Source organism: Melanotaenia boesemani, chromosome 7, assembly GCF_017639745.1.
Source record: "Melanotaenia boesemani isolate fMelBoe1 chromosome 7, fMelBoe1.pri, whole genome shotgun sequence".
In the NCBI taxonomy this organism is placed as follows: domain Eukaryota; kingdom Metazoa; phylum Chordata; class Actinopteri; order Atheriniformes; family Melanotaeniidae; genus Melanotaenia; species Melanotaenia boesemani.
In genome coordinates, this window is record NC_055688.1 from 34,937,132 (window position 1) to 34,959,135 (window position 22,004).

At 39.2% G+C, this 22,004-nt stretch overlaps 2 protein-coding genes across 2 annotated transcripts; one reads left to right on the forward strand and one right to left on the reverse strand.

The window, feature by feature from the left end:
• Nucleotides 1–2,524: 2,524 nt before the first annotated feature.
• Nucleotides 2,525–13,947, reverse strand: fam199x (family with sequence similarity 199, X-linked). The gene is made up of 8 exons (XM_041989409.1): nucleotides 13,860–13,947; nucleotides 10,173–10,360; nucleotides 8,216–8,435; nucleotides 7,887–8,045; nucleotides 7,615–7,776; nucleotides 7,317–7,494; nucleotides 6,531–6,634; nucleotides 2,525–4,421 (listed from the first exon to the last, which is right to left on the reverse strand). The coding sequence occupies exons 2-8, from the start codon at nucleotides 10,337–10,339 to the stop codon at nucleotides 4,248–4,250; spliced, it is 1,164 nt and encodes a 387-aa protein (XP_041845343.1). The 5' UTR covers nucleotides 10,340–10,360; nucleotides 13,860–13,947; the 3' UTR covers nucleotides 2,525–4,247.
• Nucleotides 13,948–13,987: 40 nt separating this feature from the next.
• Nucleotides 13,988–21,941, forward strand: commd5 (COMM domain containing 5). Its single transcript, XM_041989410.1, has 7 exons — nucleotides 13,988–14,200; nucleotides 14,491–14,651; nucleotides 17,716–17,744; nucleotides 17,856–17,906; nucleotides 18,035–18,130; nucleotides 18,492–18,567; nucleotides 21,525–21,941. Exons 1-7 carry the CDS (start codon nucleotides 14,080–14,082, stop codon nucleotides 21,624–21,626), a joined length of 636 nt encoding a protein of 211 aa, XP_041845344.1. The 5' UTR covers nucleotides 13,988–14,079; the 3' UTR covers nucleotides 21,627–21,941.
• The last annotated feature ends 63 nt before the right edge of the window (nucleotides 21,942–22,004 follow it).

Consider the following 22,004-nt stretch of genomic DNA (forward strand, 5'->3'; position numbering starts at 1 on the left):
ACTTCAAAGCAAAAATGGCTCAACAGCGCCACCTAGACACAAAAAAAATCTGACTTTAATCTCAGAATTCAACTGGTTTTTTTTTCAGTGGCCCTAATACTAATAAGGCAAAGCAAGACAAGCAAAACAGGCAGTTTATTTGTAGAGCACATTTCATGTACAAGACCATTTAAAGTGCTTTACATAAACAAAAGCATTACAGATATTAAGAAATAGTAAAAGGCAGCAACAAATACAAAGAATCACAATAAAATAATAAATTACATTAAAATGATTAAAAGCAAGATAAGTTAAAAAGTTAACAAGCAGATTTCATGCATAGGCGCATGAGGAAAAAAATGTTTTTAACCCGGATTTAAAAATGTCTACATTTGGTGAAAATTTAATCTCCACTGGCAGTTTGTTCCACTTGTTTGCAGCATAACCTCTAAATGCTGCTTCTCCATGTTTAGTCTGGACTCTGGTCTGGACTAGTTGACCAGAGTCTTTGGCTCTAAAAGCTCTGCTAGGTTTATATTCTCTGAACATATCACAAATGTATTCTGGGCTTAAACCATTCTGGGATGTAAACAATCAGACGGGTTTTAAAATCTATTCTGTGACATCCTCAGCTTCATGTAACAGACCAGGTAGTAAATGTTAAGAATATGACCATTCCACTAACAAAGCACATTAAAGCTATTCGTAATTCAGTTAAGTCTTCTGGTTATACTTGATTCTGAACACCATTAAAGATGTACCTACATCCCAGTCGCTTCAACTTAATTATCTGAAAAACAGTAAATACTGACCACTTACTGTATAATTCTGTTTTATTGTAGAAACATGCATCTGATTTTTAAATTGGTGTAATATCCTGCCATACTGTAAATAGTCTTTTTAATGCCTGACAATTTAATTTTTCCAAGAACTTTGGTTGGGCACGTGTGGAAACTGATACTTGATACTGACTCTTTTTAATTTTTTGGGTGGTGAACAGGCAAACGGAAGCAGAAGTCCAACGCAGACGTGCTTGAGTACCTGGAGCGGTCAGAGGAGACTGCTGAGACCAAGGAGCTGTGCTGTGCTGAGACAACTCTCCATCACCTCTGTTCAGACTACTCAGTCTCCAGGGCCAACAGAGGAAGCAGGTCCAGGTTCTTAAATACCTTAGAACTCAAACTGACACTAGCCTGTCATCCAAAAAACATGCCGACACTGTCTACAAAAAGCTGAGCAGCACCTCCACCTGCTCAGGAAGCTCTGGGCTCTCTGGGACAACAAGGACATTTTAACTGTGGTGAACCCCAAGGGGGTCCCCCAAAGAGCACAGGGGGTCCCTGAGGCTTTGAACATTAGAGCCATTGTGATTAATGTCCACAAATTGTCCCTATTTTAATGAATAAAAGTAAGACTGTATGTTTTTCATTTAACTTTGGCTTTATGGAAGGACAGGACCCAACCAGAATACATTATATATGGTGAGAATCTCACTTTTGAAAACCTAAAACCAGCATGGTTTCAGCACAGGGTGGAGCAGGGGGTCCACAGCATTTTACAGCATGAAGGGGGTCCTGGAGGAAAAAAGGTTGGGAACCACTGCACTAGAGTATCAAGAATGAATCTTCACAAGCTTAAACTTGAACTTTAAAGGTACAGTGTGTAAATTTTACATCTTGTGGTAAAGATGGGCATATTAATGACTTCAAATGCCAAGCACAGTGTACGGGAGCTGTCAGTGGCCACAATTCTTCCAGACACGAACATGTTTTTATCAGGTGCAGCGATGACTGCACTAGAGGTAACTACTTCAACATTGTATACATGTGTACTGTATTCTCCCTTTCAAGGCATTACTTATCCTAAACGGTGCTCTAGCAACAAGGCTGGGACTGCAGTTTTCACGTCACACATTTGTCCATTCAGGGACACCGTAGTGAACAAAATGCCACCATGTTTACTAGTGTCTCAGCTGCCATGTATGTAGACACATGGGAAGTAGATATAAATGCCTGGCTCATTCTCAGTGAATTAAATCACGAGTTACTTTAGTAAAGCGATTAGACACCAACAGAAACAAAGCTTGTGATTTGTTAAAATTGTCTGTCTTTGATTTTTGATTTTCTCATTCACTGTAGGAAAACAGGTTTGGTGAAGCTTGGACTTCCTGTTCATGGCACTGCACTGGTCTTCGGCATGGATACATTCGGAGAAAAGGCAGAAATGTTCACTGTGGCATCTTGATAGGACTTCGACAAATTTCAAAGTTTATGGGATTTATTATTGAGAAAGAGGCCACCAGCTAGCAAAAAGAAACTGTTGTTAGTGGGCAGGGCCAGGGCACTGATATGTGGATATCTTCAGGATGGGACTGGCATCAAATATGAGCAGTTAATTGTTGATAACTGCTTGTATGTGGAAGTTATGACAACTTTGTGTATTATGGCAAAGCCTTAAATCTTGAGGGCTGCCACATCCCCTTCCACCGGTGAAAACTCACCATTATGATAATTTTTAATTAGACATGCACACATGTAAAAATGCCTCTGAATGCAACAGTTTATTTGTCAAGTTTACAATATTAACAGTACTGAGCGGACTAAATACACCCCTCCCAAAAAAAGCTTCTTTAATTCCTTTTCTGCAGTTCATGGTACCTTATGCACAAATAATGTTGGTGCATCACACATTTTAATTTTTTTTTCTGCTTTTGTGTCAAAATTCTCAATTTTCAAAATAGACTTTTAAATAATTAATTGCTACACAATACATAAAGCTGTTTTTAAACATAACTGTTTGAATTAATAACTTTATATGTGAACAATACACTTTATTAAAAAGGACAGCAGGCTTTTAGGCCAGTAACTGCAGTGGTCCATCACATTACGGCCCACAGGCTGCGGAAAAGAGCTTCTAACAAATGAGCAGGAAAAAAGAGAGAAAACAACAATAACAAAATAACTCCACAAAGCAAATAAAACTACCAAAAATGAAAACAGCATGTTAGCTACAATCCTCAAAAACGCTGTTTTGTGGCATCTTAACATCCTGCAGTGTAAACTGAGTACATCTCTGAACCTCAGTTTTAAGACTCACATCCTGAAAAAACCAGTTAAAGTTCAGCGTTTTAACCAAACTGGCCACATTATCTCATATTAATCCTCACGTTTGACATCTGTCATCGTGATTAAATCATTTCAGTGGCAGTTTTCCAAAGAAAAAACAAAGATCTGTGTTTAAAATGTGATGAAATGCCACAAAATGCATCATAAGACTCAATACTGCAAAGACCAAGTAACAAGAGCTTTTTAACTGCTGTGGCCATTTACAGTACACACAAAAAGAAAGAAACTTCAAATCAAACTATTTCCAAAGAGAAACCCAAAAGCAAGCTGTGAATATGATGTTATTTACCACTTATTTACAACACCTGTTTGAACAGCTGTATGCACATCATGACGCTGGCTGGTAGTTACAGGACCACACGAGGATTCAGTGTGGGCGACGAGTCAAACATGCAGTGTTTCAGTGCTCCCTCTAAGCCTTGACGGTGAAATGGGGCCACAACACTCAGCGGACAGAAAGACGGGCCAGCTTGCTTCACTTTTAAACACCTGATTTTCAAGATGGACGTAAACTGTCCTGAAACTCAACTTTAGCTCTGAGTTAACTTAAAAACATTCCCAGTTGTGAATAACTGCTCAATGTTAGCCATCAAAATCCAGATTTTCTGTCACAATATGAGAGTAAACCCTGTGATACACTCATGCTACATTTACAGCTCACCGAGAAATGTATCAAAGACATGGTATTTCTCTTCTGATCTGTCCTTCTGCCTGTCCTGGTTGTATTAGCAGCAGTGGAGATAAAAGCATCTAGAAGCAGTCTTCTTATTAAGTATATTAGGATGAAATAACTGTAATTAGTACATATTTAATTTTAATAAACAGTTTGTCAGCTGGTTCAACTTTAGCTTCTGACTGTAAGCAGGCTAGACTGAGATTGGTTTCCCATCAAAGCATTAGCATTATAGCGACTAGCATAGTAGCGACTGCAATAGAATCACTTGTATAAGCAGCTAAGATATTAAGCTAAGTTTTAGGCCACAGAGTAATTACTGCTAAGCACATTATTGCAGCTAAAGGCTTTAATAGCCTACAGAGAGCTGATGCATGCATGGTGAGGGTTAGAGTGGTGAATGAGCTCTATGGTAGTGGCTTTGTAGGGAGAGAGCAGGCATAGAGGGAGCACTGAGTGATTCACTGCTGTCACATCAGTATGTCCAGATCATCACCGTGATCGTCCTCCTCCGTCACCCGTAGCGACAGCACCTCCTCGTTCAGAAACAGTCCGCTCAGGCGCTCTTTGCGAGCCTGACGCTGCTCTTTCAGCTGCCGCTTGCGGAGAGCTTTCTGCTGGAGCTTTCGCTGCTTTGAACGTTTCTGGGGGAAAACATGAGGGGAAGAGAGGGGAGTTCTGAGATGGTGGACTTGTATGATCCAGGAAAAACTGACACCAAATGAAGTAAAACAACTAAAATGTTTTGACTGCCATATTTAAAAATCTAGAGTCCGTGTAGCATCATGTCTGCTTCATTCAGTTAAAAACAAAGAAACAAACACTGAAGTCAGAGCAGCAGTAAGTTGAGGAGCAGAGAAGAAACATTTTAACATCACCTGTTAGTATTACTGTTTCCCGCTGAAAACAGCGTGTGTAAATTTTATCTACAGCCAGGCTCGTAAAATAAAAGTCAATTAAAAGTTTGTTTATGCTGCTCTGCACTGCAAACAAGACTGGTGATATGAACATAACAACAGCAGGTAAAACAAGATAAAAACTCTTCTGTGAAGTAAAACGAGACTGAGGTCCTGTACAGAAGCTCAAAAACTAAAAAACAACATAGCTTAGCGCTATATAAATACAGACCATTTAGAACTGGCTCTGGGACCAGAATTGGATCTGATTTGGTGGAAGAGGGGTGACCCACCAAGGGGACTGGTTTGGGAGGGTTTTCATTTGGTAAACCCTGATCTCTGCTGGGTTTCTACAGCCAGCCATACCCTTACCTGGTAGGAGGGGTATAAGCTGGATAGCGATGTCATAGTGGCACGATGTCTTCCTTAAATTTAAAGCAGAATGCGACCTAAAAACAAAGGAAGAGGATGGTGGACATCCAGCACTTTGTCCTCCTTCTTCTTGGCTTGTGGCTTCAAACAACAAAAATTCGACTATTTATTGAAACACGAAGCTGTTCCAGATTTCTTCTTATTGCCAAGTTGCACAGGAAGTGAATGAATGAATTGCAGTGTTAACCTCCACCGTTTAGGGCTGGATCGGTAAGATTTGGACCCAAACAGAAGGAGCCCAAAAAGAGTAGGATAGCTCGGATCAGGTATTCTGGCACCCTTCCCAGTTTTTGTCCGTGGAAATGCTAAAAAATGTTTACCGTCCTCATCCTGAACTGCACCCCTTTGTGAAAATGTGGATGAGGCTGATGAATCACAGCAGACTAACTGAGGCAGGAAACCATTTCCCTGTTGAGTCTGTATTTAAGCATAAGGAGTGGGAGGCATTATTAACCCCGTTTCCCCTAGAGGGTACGGGACCGTACACATTTCCTTTACGTTTCCAAAGGCAAAAAACTGGGAAGGGTGCAAAAATAACCAACTCGTCTTACTGTTTTTGGGACTCATCTGTTGCAGTCCCAATCTTACCAATCTGACCCTTAAATGTAGAGCTTGACACATTGCAATCCACTGATTGGTCCAAAGAATCATCACTTCCTCTTTGACTCAGCAATAAGAACAAATCGGGACCAGTATACATGTTGGATTTTTTATGTATTTATCTTTTAAAGCCACATGTCAAAAAGAAAGAAAAAAAAACTACTGGGTGTCCACCATTCTCTTCCTTTGTTTCTGTGTCGCATTCTTCTTTGTTATGATTCGAGGAAGGTGTGCACCGCTACAACATCACTGTGTTATGTAGCCGATGCATGTTCGCTATCCGGCCGATGCCTAGGCTACCAGGTTGGCTGTGAAAATGTAAAAGAGATGAAGGTTTACCGAACCAAACCGTCCCACCCTGAGCCGGACTCCTTGGGGGAAATTTGGGATATTGTCTCCTTCTCAGTCAGTGTTTTTGTTGGTAAGTTTCTGGGTATAAACCCTCAGATGATAAGAAGTTGTTTTAAACAATGCCCAGATTTTGGAGCAATTCTCTCACAACACCCCCTCAGGTCTGAATGGGTTACCTGTCATTTCATGACAAACTGAAGTAAAATTGCACTTGTTATGAGTCTGCTTTCTGCTGCATCTGTACAAGGCTTGAATGAAGCATCATTATAACGTTGGGCAAGATTCACATCGACTCTTCTGCCTGAATGTGTCACATTAGTTTCAGAAGTCGTTTTTTCCACTTTAACCATCACTGAATAACAGCAGCAAGTCATTTTGATAAATATGAAAAGAAATTGCCTATAATAAATCAATAAGTAAAGTAAGCGGTGTGTTGCACATCAGTTTTCACATGCAAATGTTCACATTTCTTACTTTAGAGTCTCGTATACGTTCTGCAGCACTGGAAAGGTTGCCGTCGCTGTGGGCTCTGCTGATGTTGGCAACGCTGCTCCCACTGCAGGCGGAGGCCGTACCACCTGGAACACAACACAACAAATATCTACAACAACAGCAACAAGAAAGAAGAAACAGGAGCTGCCGCAGTAGGGCTGCAACGATTAGCAGACGTTGTCAACAATAAAAAATAGTCGACAACGAATTTACCTGTTGACTATTGTCTGCAAAAAAAAAAAAAAACAAAAAAAAAAAAAACAAAACAAAAACCTACAGAGTGAGACATCGTCTTCTTTTCCTATCTCTGCTGAAAGCTGCGCAATAAAAAGCCCGTCAGGGGAAAAATATGGCCACTGACCAGGGAATGAAATGGCGGCAGAGGACGTTAAAAGTCTGGGATAACTTCACGTTAAACTTATAAAATAAATTAAATACATGTGAGATTTGTAAAGCAGGCCTTGCGTACCACAGAAGTACGTCTGCAATGCTCGAAAATTTAAAGAGGAGGAACGTCAGACTTATATAACAACCTCATGCAAGATTTCAAAGCTGAAAGTGAAATATGAGCCATTTAATAATGATGAGACACATAATCCAATTGGTCGACTAGTCGTTTTAATAGTCTGTGACTAATCAACCATCAGAATAGTCATTAGTTGCAGCTCTGAGCCGCAGCTGTGTTCACTGTGCTCGTACTTGCTGTTTAAGTGACTAAAATAAAACTACATTGGTTGGTTAAGAGCTGGTCAGCCAGGTGGATGTTACCTGCCACGGAGTTGGAGGCGGTGGAGCCGGTGGAGGAGCTGGCGGAGCTGACCATGCTGGCGTTGCTGCTGCCGCTCACACCGCCTGTGCTGGCGCTGCTGTGGCTGCTCCTCTTCCAGCCCTCCCTGGTGCTGCTGGCTCGCTGCCTGGGGCTGTGCTCTCTGATGTAGCTACGAACCTGTGACAGCACACAGAACATTACAAGTGTTTGCCCAACACGAGCTCCTCAAGACACAACAACACATGTGAACAGCTGAAATAAAAACAAGCAAGGTGAGTTTCTCAGTGCGCTGCTCACCTGCTTGAGTTTCTCGTCTGTGAGACAGTTGAGCTCGATGATGAACTCGCTGTCAGTGGGAGAGATCTGAGCACATGGGTCAATGATCTTGATGATGTCCAGCTGCTCTCTCAGGCCCATCTCTGTGCTGACCTTCCGACTCAGGTACTCAATGTACTCCACCTGTGAGCCGACATAAACGGAGATTTGACTTTTGTTCCAGCAGCTGGAATGACTGAGCCTTTCAGCTCAGCTGCTACTAAAGGTCAGAAAAGTGTGATGGCTTTGATTACTTGTTCATCGTTAGTCATGGCGCTCCAAGGCAGTTCATCCAGGTTGCGATGTGGGTGAAGCTTCGGCTTCCTCTTGGAAAACAAACACGGTGAACTCGGCACACTTGGGATTATGTCAGAAAGGACATCGCTGCCACTGGCAATGTCACTTCCTGGCAACTGGGAGGACAACAGAGAAGATCAGCAGTGAGGTGTGGAGACAACAAAGGAAACACTGACAGCTTGATTTTCATCTAACTAACATTTCATATCTATCGATCTATCAGGTAAGTAGGTAGAAAAGATAAAATCAAGAGTAAAATTGCTAAACAAAGCAGTGAATAACTTACCTGCCACTCAAACTCACTGTCAGACCAGTCCCAGTACGTGCTGATGGAGGAGGAGACGTCACTGCAAACACTGCCCTCCGGAAACAAATCCAGTGATGTTAGTTCTTGGTCATCCAGAAGGGAGTAACAGTCATCCTGATCCCCCACGGACACCGAGGAGAAGAGCTCCTCGCTGCACTCTGAGCTGGCAACACTGGTCCCACAGGACGTCAGGTTCCACCTGCTCAGAACAGAGAGCACACATTAAGTAAGAGGAAATTATTCTGTATCAAACATAAAAACAGCTGTTCACGCTTGGCTTTGACATGTGTTGTTCAGGGTTTGTTGGGTCTTTTTTTCTCTGTCCACTAGATTCTTGAGCACCAGAACCAAACTATCAAAAGTTAACGCACCACGTAACCTGGGCTGTTCAAGCAGCAAATTTCTCCCTTTCTGGGGGAGACGTTTTAGTCAAGGCAAGTGAGTTTATTCAGAGAAGGAAATCCCTGTAGGTCACCACCTTCACACTGTACCAGAGAAAGTCATCAGCACTACTATGCAAGTGTGACCAGAGCATTACCAAAACACAGAACAAATAAGCTACCATGACAGAGCACACAGGGAGAAGCGACTGCGGTGCTCTGTAAAAACACCAATAACTACAAAGCAAATACTCGTCTGCTTCTACGTCAATATTTTTAATGTTGGGAATTTATCTTCTAAATAGAAAAATGTAAGAATGCACAAAAATCTTCCAGGGATCTGAGAACTGATCAAATGTGATTCTCCTTCATAAAAAGGGACACATGAGATCTTAACAGGCACAACTTTAACTTTAACTGCTTGAATGTAATTATAACTTATTCACAAGCTTTTAACGTTCCCAGACATAATGAGGAATATCAACCTCAGGAACATTTCTGTAAATGGTTCTTCTTTGTAGTTTTAAGGCATTAGAACACAAAAATCTGCAAAGCAGTGTTGGTTATGCCATTTAACACCATCAGTTTTAATCCAACTTTGGTACATCACAGTCTCACTTCTGTGTTAAAAAAAAAAGTTAAATACAAATTAGTATTCTGGACTTATTCTGGGTTTAGCTCGACAAGAGAAGCTAATCGGCTGCATGACATCAGCATTTCATTTGTTTTTTTAAGGAAATAACTAGAAAACCATTCAGATGGGTCATCATTATCCTTAAATTGGCCAAAAATATGTACAAATACTGAATACAGCCTGCAAGTACATAGTCTAAGCTTTTTTTTTGCTGTTCTTTTCTCAGTAACGAGTTGAGTTCATAAATCTGTGGTTTCCAAGAAGCAATAATACCAGATTAAATCAAACTGACATCCACGTGGCCGAGGGTCAAATAGATCAAACGGATGAATCATCCGAACAAGTGACTGTTCACATTCACTTTACATAATCATTTATTTAATTATCTCTGTTTAGGCACCAGAGTTTTTCCAAAGAAAATGTTCAATTTTGATATCTAGAAATCTGTAGCTTGAAAGTGGGTAGAGATAAAAGCAAACAGTAAACCAGAACAATGTTGAATATGAACCAGAGTTTATGATGGGAGTAAATTTATTAGTCTCTTTAACATTTTGAATGAGAATCACAAATAGCTGAGATAGAACTTGATCAACAGAGAAAGTGTGCTGACATGTGCTTTCCCTGTAATCCACTCTGTATCACAGGGGAAACTTGATTTTCTTCTTAAACTTTTAATAACTTCTACAGTTTCAATTTGTGAACCTTTTTTTCTTGAACCTGGGTTACAGGCAGGGATTGAAAATTTCCTTTATGTAAGAAAAGACTAAGAAATTAAAAGAGAAAATCCAAACAATGCAAACTGGGTACATCCTCTGGTGTGTCCAGAGTATAACGGGAGGGGAAACTCTTGCATACAGCTTACTTGATTGACAGGTGACTCACATTTCCAAACACACGAAGCTACACGCTTCCTCTCACTTGCCTGTTTGTGTGGAAACGGTGTAGAGGATCCGTTCTGTGACAAGATGAAAGCTGACAGCTAAAGTCACTGACGTCCAGGGTTCCCACATCACTGAGGTTGGCTCTTTGGGAGAGGAGGGGGAAAGGCTCCTCTGGGGCCAAAAACTTCTCATACAGAGATTCAGACATGGCTAGCTGTACCTGGTGCACCTGGAACAAAAGGACAAGAGGCCAAGGTAAGAAAAAATAAAAGTCAAAACAGTTACTCCTCATGTCATTTATTTATTCTTCCTACGTGGAAACTTTGTTTACAGACAGGTCCTCACAGCAGAAAAAATAAAACTCCAATCACTCAGGCAAAACATGACTAATGATGAATGAACGAACATGCTAGCATATTGCAGGGAACATTGCTAACCAACACATTAGAAGAGGAGCAGAAAGAAGCATAAGCTTTTCTATTCCTGTACTCATTCTATTTCACATAAAAAGTCTGCTGTTATACCAGTTCACATCCTGGTTTAACATGTTTACAGATACAACTAATGACAATATTTACATAATATACATAAAACGTAAACATATAAGTGTAAACCCCCAATAACTGTCTACACCCTTCGTCTTCCCTGTACCGCTTCTTGAACCGGTTTATACTGGGACACTGCCTGAGCGTCCCACTCGATCCGTTCCACAACTTTACCTCCACATAAAGAAACACAAAACGTTGGTAATGTTGTACCAAGTTTTTCCCTTAAGTTATACCCACCACCTCTCTGAAAAAATCATTCTTGATTATTAGGCAGCAGGTTGTGGATTTGTTCTGTTTGAAGTTAACCAGATCATTAAATTTCAGTGTTTTTTTTTTTTTTGAAGAACAGTGGATTTGTGTGATCTCTTTATCGAGTGTTGTGAATTATTCTCTGTGCTCGTTTCTGAAGTATGTAAAGTGACTGTAGTGTAGTTTCCCCAAACCACTGCACTGTAATTTAAATATGGTGAACAATGCAGAATGTGGAGTGATTTATGGTCCAGAACACGTTTTGCTTTACTGACAAACGAAATGCTTCGAGATAATTTGTGTTGCATGTTTTATGTGTGATTTCCAACTTATTTTATCGACTATTATTATCCCCACAAACTCATTTTCGTGAACTATTTCCATATAGACACCACCTATCTGTATCTGTGGGTTTTTACAATTACCAAATAGCATTATTTTAGTTTTGTTTAAATTCAACAATAATTTGTTTCCATCCAACTACTTTTTTTATTTTGAACTTTTCTACCATTATAATTCTCCCTAACTTCTGTTCTCACTAGAATAAAATACAAACATTAGTGCCATCTGCAAATAACACAAGTACTTTTGAGAGCTTACAGATATCAGAATATAAATTAAATAACTCTGGACCCAAGACTGACCCCTGGGGGACGCTGCAAGCAATGTCCAAGCATGACGGAGTATGTCCTCCCAACTTAAATAACTTCTCACCCAGTGCAATACAACCCCCCTAATCCCATACCATTCTAGTTTTTTATTAAATGTCATGATTGGTGGTGTCGAATGCTTTTGTAAGATCTAAAAAAACACCTGCTGCATACTTTTTTTGATCAACTGCATTGGTAATTTCCTCAATTACTTCAATTATTGCTGGTGATGTTGAGATTTTGCTCTGAATCCTCATCGACTGTCCGAGAGTAGTTTATGTTTGCTGGTGAATTGATCTAATCTGATGTTAAATAATTTCTCTAGAATTTTGTGAAGTGGTGTTTATCCCCAGTTTTATAAAGCGGCACATCTATTTTCATTTTGTTTGAAAATTTACCGGATTGGAACAATAAATTTTAGATGTATGTTAGTGGTTCACACATCCCCTCAATGACCCTCTTCACAATTTTCACAAGTATTCTATTACAGTCCATAGAAGTCTTAGATTTGCAATTATTTCCAATGTTTATTATTTCCTTTTCATTGGCTGCTGAGGAACATTGAGCTGGGATTCCTCTCCATTATGTCATTCCAATCCTCAGATGGATCGTGGATTTGCTCTGCCAAATTTGGTCCACATTTACAAAAAAAACTTACTGATGCTGCTGATTCATATTATCTTTTCTAATAGTATCCTCCAAAAGATGTGGAGGGTAACTGTGATTTAGATCCATTTTTAATAATACCATTTAATATATCCCATATTCCTTTAACCTTGTTTCTGTTATTATTTAGTATTTTGGTATTCCTTCCTACATGCCCGTATACTAATGATCAACTTATTTTTCTATTTATTTTCAGCATAGGTCTCTATTTCATGAATTGTTTATAGAATGCAGTTTTCTTGTTACAGGCATTTTGTAAACGCTTTGTGATCCGTGGTCGATCTGTATATATTTGCTTTCTGGTATATTGTTAAAATGGACATTTTTAACTATACAATGTTATGAAAATCCCCAAGAAAATGATTATATACTTTGTCAATATGATTTGTGTCAAATACACTTTACAAGTTTTGGCTTAGCAAATCATTCTTAAATGGTGTTCTCTCTTCTCAGTCTTCTGTGTGTTGGTTTTTTATCCAACTGATTTCTTCTGCATTTAGTTTCAGAAACTGTAAAAACCGGTAGGAGATCACTGATATCATTAATTAACAGGTCACTTACTGTATTGTTTTCAATGTCATTATTGAATATGTTGTCAATTAAAATGGCACAATGAGCTGTGATTCTGCTGGGTCTGGTGATTTCTGGATATAGGCTTCTGCTATACATTGTATTTATAAAATTGTCCTTCATTTTGTGTTATTGGGATTCAGCAGATCTATATTTAAGTCACCACATATATAAAATTACCTTTTAAATAATTCCTAAATAGCTTGCCTCAATCCAGTCCTTGAAAATTTCAACACTTGACTATCATTGAATAAATACAGCAGAGTCCAGTAAACACAAATGTGTGTTAACAGAAAGAAAATGTGAAACTGCACTGAGTTGTAAAGGTGATCATGACCTTTACACTACTGAGCTTTATATGGTTACAGGTATCACTGATGCTACTGCGTAAAGTCTAGATTACAGTCTTTAAACTAGCAGGCCGAGTAATTGCAATTAAAATGCATTTATAATAATGGAACAAAATCCCGTTCTTTATATTGGGGTTTTCCGTTGTGTTTATGTTTTTCGCCGGTTTGTTGTTTTTAGACGTTTTGTTTTGGACATAAACTAATACAAAAATGTCCCTCAGTCACTGTTATCAAGTAGCATAATCTTTCACCCTAAATTAAATTTAAAAACAAAGTAATATAAAAATATAAACTGGTAATGTTGCTGTACAAATACCAATTTGGTGTTAAAACTCAAACAACATTAGTGTCATAAATAACATCGCGTCAAACTCAAAGAAATGCTCCGTTACTGTAAACATCAAAGCACACGTAAAAGGGCAGGGGAAAAAACCCTCATAACAAAAAGGCTAACTTCGTCAACGTTGGTATAACATATTTTATATCATATCTGGCTTATTAAAGGCAAATATGAACATTAAGTCTACAACAACATAGCACAGGCTAATATCGCTAGCTGGTTGCTAATGCTAACGTAGCGTTTACCAAGCGAGAAAACGAAAGCTATATTACATAGTGATCGCAATAACAAACATAAACAAATAACAAACAAAATAAAGTCACAATTAATATATGATCGATATCAAAATAACAACCTTTTAGGCGTTCAAACAGCAACCATATCTTCTACCTCCATTTGCAAATCCTTTCTTGGTGACGTTCATTTAATCAATCATCGCGAGACTTCAGGAGAAGCGCTGCGTCATGTGATATGCAGGCGGAAGCTTTTTGTGTCATAAATAGACATACCTCTTTACTTAGGTTTCTGTGTTTTTTTTTTTTAACAATTTCCCTGTATTTATTGGATAGTTAAACATGTCTTCGAGCCACGCAAAAGACTCTACCTTTTTGGGTGGCAGGATACCGCCAGAAATTGAGTCAATGTCGAGAAACCTGAAGGATGTGGATCAAGACTTGTTCAGAAAATTACTCAAAGGTACCATAAAAATTCTTGTGAGACGATACAGTTGCTATTAACTTTGTAAATCTGTTGTCCCAAGATTGAAACGTCAGTAGTAAAGGCTGTTATTTGCTTCTCTAGTAATTTGCCTAAGAAGTGCGTCTAAAGTTGAAAAATGCATAAACAGTGGTATCTGAAAGGAAATTGGGACGCCTGCTCAGTGTCTCGGCTTGTGTATGCAGTGATAATAAGTACTAGCAGTACTTAATAAGTACTACCATGGGATAAATAAAGCTTAATGTGTATGTGCATTATGCTGTATCCAGCTGTGGTCAGTGCTCTGGAGGGGAAGGACTGCAGAGAAGTGATGAAGGCAATAGCAGAGAGCAGTGTCATCCCTCAGGAGAGGCTCAGCCACATCATAGCAGGGATGCACAGACTTCTGTCCGAGGCCATCCGCATCCCCACAACGCTACTTAAACAAGAGGTGAGCAGCTGGTAAAGGCTTGAGTTTGAATTTACTACCCTTTTGCCTGAATGAAGAGGGTAGTAAACTGACACCTGAGGGTTAAGAAGTGCCCTTTTGTATTCTTGGTGCCATCCCAGATAAGTCGTAGAAACGGCCAGACTTAATATTTAGTTTAGTGGCAAAATCCTGCTGTTTGAAGCAGCTGGACCCATGTCTTCTCCAGTAGTTTAGATTAAATGCTGCAGAGACGAGCGCATCAGGAGGCCTTTTAATTCTCCACCCACGATTGTTAAATTGATTACACAGTGCATGCCAATCAGCTGAACAGTCCCAGTCTGTGAAATAGTCAGGTTGGGTTTCTCCAGTCCTCTTCATCAGGGGTGTCCTCGTTTTAGTTCAGAAGCCGGTTCAGGAGTTCAGCAAAATGTGTGGGCACGTGGGCCAGTAAAATAATACCATAATAACCTATAAATAAAGACAATTCCAAATTTCCCCTTTATTTTAGTGCAACTAAGCAGAATTACATTATCAAAATAACTCTTTATATAAAACATTTGTACTTTTTATGAATATATTTAAAATATTTATCTAAATATATATATATATATATATATATATAAAATAAAAAGAAAGTGGCTCTCTAGACCTTCCAAAATGGCTCTTAATACACGGCTAAACATGCTAAAGAACTAACTAATGTTTTAAAACGTAGATATAATAAAAAATCCATCCATCTTCTGCCACTTATCTGGGGTCAGGTTACGGGGGCAGCTGCCTAAGCAGGGAAACCCAGACTTCCCTCTCCCCGGCCACATTCACCAGCTCATCTGGGGGGGGTCCCAAGGCGTTCCCAGGCCAGCCGAGAGATATAGTCCGTGCAGCGTGTCCTAGGTCTTCCCCGGGACCTCTTTCCGGTGGGACGTGCCCGGAACACCTCACCAGGGAGGCGTCCAGGAGGCATCCTAACCAGATGCCCGAGCCACCTCATCTGGCTCCTCTCGATGTGGAGGAGCAGCGGCTCTATTCTGAGACCCTGCCGGATCACCGAGCTTCTCACCCTATCTCTAAGGGAGAGCCCGGCCACCCTGCGGAGAAAACTCATTTCGGCCGCTTGTATTCGCGATCTTGTTCTTTCGGTCATTACCCACAGCTCATGACCATAGGTGAGGGTAGGATCGTAGATCGACCGGTAAATCGAGAACTTTGCCTTTTGGCTCAGCTCCTTCTTCACCACGACAGACCGATGCAGAGCCCACATCACTGCAGACGCTGCACTGATCCGCCTGTCCATCTCCCGCTCCATCCTTCCCTCATTCGTGAACAAGACCCTGAGATACGTGAACTCCTCCACTTGGGACAGGACCCTATTGCAGACCCGGAGAGAGCACTCATAAAAATGTTGTTTTTTTTAAGCAATTTTTCAGTTTTTTTTCATGGAATAGTTGCATTGAATTTCCACAACATACTGAAACTAAAAGTACCACTAATATTTATTTAATCTATTTTTCTTGTCATTAGGTTGGAACCTATGGGCTTTTTTTTAAGATCATTTTCCACAGATATCTACATTCAATAGAATAAAGTCCGTCTATCCTCATTTTGCAAATGTTTTGTCTGTCCTAATTTTAAAACCTAAAAATAGAAAGAAAATATGGTCATTTAAAGTGACAACAAATTTCCTATAGTAGATAATTAATAAAAATTAAAGTTATCTTTTTTCTAAAGGTCCGGTGACATTTGCATCTCTATAGGAGTTTGATTTATCTGGCTGAACTAAACACAAACAGATTTAGCAGCGGTTTTCTCGTTAAACAGCAACAGATAAAATATTTCTTCATTTATATTTATAAAATCAAATATTAATGAGAAAGAAGGATGAAATGTTCAGGATTTACTAACTAAAAGGTAAAAAGTCAGCAGGATGAGTTTAAAGCTGTGAAGCTGCTTCCTTCTAAACACAGAAGGAACAATATGTGATGAATATCAGCATCAGGTGAACAGACAGAAAGCAGGATGAGAATCTCACAGCTTCTAGATGGTGAGGAGAGAGAAATATTCACAATATGCACAATAACTTCCATCCATGCACCTTCACTGCTTCATTATCCAGATTTCTGGCCTATAATTTCTCTAACCTTTCATTCTTAGTTTGACTGCACCTGCAGCCTCCGCTACTGGGAGTTAAGGGGTTAACATCTCGTTTCTGGGTGTAGCGTCAGGTCTGTAGATGTAACTATAAACATGTGTGGTATCCACAGAAAGTCCAGAATCTCAGCTACCAGCTCAGTAAAACCATTTCTATCACCAACAAACACAGTTAAGACAACAATTATTAAAAGACCAGGAACACAAAGTCCAAAAAATATGTAAACACAGATGATGTTTCCCCATGAACACGAACAAACGGCTCCTCTACTGAAAGCTCACATCTCACAGATTCCACAGCTGGAAGTTTCATGTCGCTACGACCAAGATTCACCGAACCAGAGGCAGAAGAAGACCCGATTTATGCTGCACGCTTGTAAAAGTCAGAAAACATGTCTTACCTTTGCTGTCTGGCATAAATTAAAACCGCATTTATTAAAAATGATTAATAAATAAATGAATGAATAAATAAATAAATAGGTAGTTCGTTAGTTAGTTAGTTTCTCGTCCTTTGGGAGCAGGTTCCCGTCCAAAAATCACGATGTTCTGCCATCTGCATGAGTTTTGATGGACAAAATGTTGGTTGTTTTCCTTCTAATCTCAGAAAATGTGTCAGAGATGTCAGACATGGAGGAAGAGGCCTGGATGCAGCTTCTGCATGTGGTTTCTCTGTGTTCAGAGCCAGTGACCAAGAAGTTTGGGAGGAAAAAAAATGCGTTAATGCGTGATAAAAAAAAAAATGAACTGATGCGTTAACACAATAACAACATGTTAGATGCGTTATATAATATATATTCGTCTTTTTCCTGATAAGATGTTGTGTAAAACCCATTTGTTGGACATGTTACTGAGGTAAAGAGCTTGATTTCTTCAACGGACTGGGACTTGATCCAGCTTTAGTAAAACAGTAATTAAAATTGTTTGTTTTTCTGTTTAGGCCTTTAAAGAAGACCTGAGAGAGCTGAGGCAAGGACCATCATCTTTTTCACACCTCTCCTTGTTCCCACTTATTATTCTCTCTGTTTATGATGTCCACTGTTTTCTTTACGCTCTGTTTCTGTTGTTTTCTGTCATCAGGGTACCTGAGGACTTCATCACTGATTTCTCCAGCGTGGTTTTTGGGAATCGGTATGATGTTTTCTTTTGCTTTTTATATTTATATGTTAAGTTTAGCTCAGCCAAATGGGAAAAATGTTGAACTACAAAGAGACGACGCCTTCAGATGTTTGCTGCATGCAGGCTCTTTGTAATTTCAGACGTACAGCTCTGGAAGTTTCCACCTCACAGAACGATCCTCACCTTCCAACACTAGAAGAATTTAAATGGAGAGTGGACGTTACCATTTCTACAAAGTAAGGCCATGTCTTTTTTATTTTTTTCTTCATTCATTTAAGGAAATGTTAAACAGTTAAACAGTTCATTGACACTTTTCTGTTTGTGTTATGATAAGTCTTTCCTGGAATAAAATCTCCTAAAGATAACAAAAGAAATGTCGAACCCGATAGAAGAATTCCAAAGATATTCTCACTGTACCTGTAGTACTCGTTTTTATCAAGGGTTGATCTTTGGATACTAAAGAAGTGGCTCAGATGTTATAAAACATCAAACTAATGATAATCTTTAAGTCATAATGAAATATGAGCAAGTATTTGAATTAATCCGTTAATTACAAACATAATGTAATAATGAACTTGTGTCTTTCTGTCTGTCCAGCTCTTTAGCCAGAGCCCTGCAGCCGTCTGTTTTTATGCAGATGAAACTATCAGACGGGAGGTTTCATCGCTTTGAGGTACATAAACGCTCACTCATCCCACCTTTAATCTGATCTGTAACCAGTACTGAAAAACAATAGATCTGTTAGGGGGGAAAGAAACATGCAAGAAGATGGTTGCATAAGCGTGCACACCCCTAACCCTTAAACCTTTTTTTTTTTTTTTACTATTTTTAGTACGTCTGTTTTTTGTTTTTTTAAACAGCTCAATATCTTTAATCCCAGTCAGCATCAGACATGATGTTTCCAGCCTCAGCTGTCAGATTCTGAGGCTAAAATGATGTAAAATGAATGTATGAATAGAAATAGCAGCATAAAGGCCGACCAGAAGAAGAAAGCAGAATTTATTACAAACAGAACTTTGTAGAAATAACACACAGATCAACAGTGACCAAACCTTTTCTCATCTCATCGTTCTCTCAAGTCTTTCAGGAGAAAAAATATTGTTATTGAAACAAACACACAACAGAAACTATTTCCATGTTTCCACTTTTTCCTCATTTCCAGTTATTCCTGCTACTATTTACCTGCTATCCTCACTAAACCAACTCCAGCTCAGCTGCTTTGTGGCGCCACCGTGCATCAGAAACATCTTCTTGGCTTTATTCCAGCCATAGAGGAGCATTATTTTTCTTCTTTTCACACACACATAGAACTTTCTGCTCACTGGTTGATCTTTGGCTGCTCCTGATTGGACGTTACCGTCAATCTAAGCTCTCTGATTGGTGGAAAGTCTGACAGGAAGTGGCTTCATCATCATGTCCAGGTCTAAATAGAGGTTTCGTAGGAACATAGCAGTGATAGAGTTTATCATATTGAATAGCCCTGATAGAGTCTCTGAAAAAACGCTACACTTTTTGGCTGGATTGTAAACCTCCCGGACGGGAAATAAATGCCTGGAAAACTTACATAGACACCTAAATGATAAGCTGTCCATCACAATTCACCCCACCGAGTTACCCTCTGCCGTTCCTGAGACACTGATGGTGATATATTAGCGATAGCGCTCGGGGCTCTGGCCATCTAGTGTAGTTTTAAGGGTAGATCTAAAACCTTTTTGAATAATAATTTGATTTAATGATATTAATAATCCTTCCCAGACTGATGGGCAGCAACAGTTGCTTCTCTAAGATCATTGCTGATGTCTTTCCTCCTTGGCATTGTGCTAACACACTGCAGCTCACAGCTGATGCTCATTTTAAAATATCATGATATAAAAAAAACTTTACCATTTAAAGAGTACTTTCTTTTTTTCATGACTGTAAAACAACATGACAGATTAAAAACATTTTTACCATTAATGATGAAGTCTACTGATACGAGGTCCAGGACATTGAGGCTGCACAAGCTTTGGGAAACTGATCTGATTTCCAGGATGCATTATCAGGGTTTTAAAGTTCAGCTCTCAGAAACCCATAGCTATATGGGTTTTGTCCACATGACTGGTGCTAGTTGTGCACAGCAGTTTACGTTCAGGCTGTGGATTAAGAAGAAGTTGGCAGTTAGCCAGAAGACTAATGTAGGTCCTGTTACATAATTAGATCACAGTGGACTAACTAAGGTAATGCTAACTGTGTAGCCTGATCTCCAACATGTTCCTGTGTCTCTGACCCATTACCACAATGATCTTAATCTGTTCTACTTGTCATACATTTTGTAGAAGATATTAAAGAAGTTTTGGGTCTCTGTGACTTTTCTCTGACTTTAATAAGACAGGAAAGAAAAAGTATGCAACAACAAATCAGGAAAAGCTCTCTCAATTTATATAATTTACACAATTAAATTTCTATTGTTCCAGCAGCTATAGTGGCCTCACTGGTGTTATTATATGTTTATTATATTTTAACCTGTTTTGTATCAAATTGGATTAAATATGAAGCAGGAAAAAAATGAAGAGGTTGCCTTCAACAGGGGGCGCCAGACTCCATTTCTTCCTCAATTACAAAACAAAAGCTGCACCAAAGGCTTTGCTCTTAAACTAGGCTGCTAATGTAGACAGAAGCAGAGCAGAGTACTCAAACTACAGATGTGCAGAGTACCTAGTGCAGCGGTTACACAATCACATTACATCACAATTAAGAGATTAGTAGCAACAACATCCGATATGCAAATTCTGTGGATGGATCTAACTGACTGAACCATCTCTTATTTCTTTATATGTTCTGAGAAAAACTGCAAATAATTGCAGGTATTTATTGAAGAATGCAAACAAATGTATAATTATATGTTTAATATATGGTCAGTGGTCTGTATTTATATGCTGCTTTTATGATACCCAAAGCGCTTTACATCATACATCACACTCACCCACTCACACACACATTCACACACTGATGGCGGAAGCTGCCATGCAAGGCGCTCAACCACGACCCATCAGGAGCAGTGTGGGGTTTGGTGTCTTGCTCAGGGACGCCTCGACATGAGCTCGACAGCCCGAGGATGGAACCGGCAACCCTCAGGCTACAAGACGGCTTCTTAAAAGGATTGAGGACACGTGCACATAATCCTGAGATTTTCGAGCTGGGGTTAAAAAATTGATTGATCGATTTGTATGCGTTAAAATTTAATTGTTCCATTGTGGATTCATTAAAACTCAGAGATTCGTTTGTTTTAGCCGTGGTACCTGGAAGAAATGAACTACAGAGACTGAAACCTGAGAAGTAATCTGATAACGTAATTTATTCTCAGATGTGCAATTCGAGAATAAATTGTGTTTGTTTATGTGTGTGTGTTTTTTCCACAGGGACAGAGCATATTAAAAAAGAACATTTAATAAACATGCCAGATTTCGCCAAAAGGCTCATTTTTCTGTTGTCCCTGGCCAGATCTTACAAAGGCTCCCTGGAATAAAGAAAAACATAAAAAAAACACACTTAAATAATAAAGAAAAACAGGAACAGAGATGATAACACTTAAAACTAGACACTGTGCGAGCATCATATCCTGAGTGAATGGTTGTTGCTGTTTGCTTCCAGGTCCCTGTGTCTAAATTCCAGGAGCTTCGTTACAACGTGGCTTTGATTCTCAAAGAGATGAACGACTTGGAGAAGAGGAGCATTCTCAAGATTCAAGACTGATAAACATCCAGGCCTCATTCAATACTTTCATTTGTATTCTTTTCTACATTTTGTTCCTTTTTGTTTTGTTTTTCAGTGTTCTTATAAAATAATATAAAAGTGAGGATCTGCCTGTTATGAGCTTATTCACTGACTGTGTTGGTATCCAACGTACTCGACTAAGTGCAGGAAGACAGATGTTATTTAGCCAATATTTACACAGAAAATCTGACTTTTTCTCTGTTTTTCTGTACATATTGGCCAAAATACATGAAGTGGTTCCATGTGATGTGACTGACTGGACATGAAAAGTAATAATAAAAAGGTTTTCTTCTATCTTCTATGTAAGATTCTAATTATATTATAACAAAAGTCTTTTAAATTGTTGATCATTTTTGT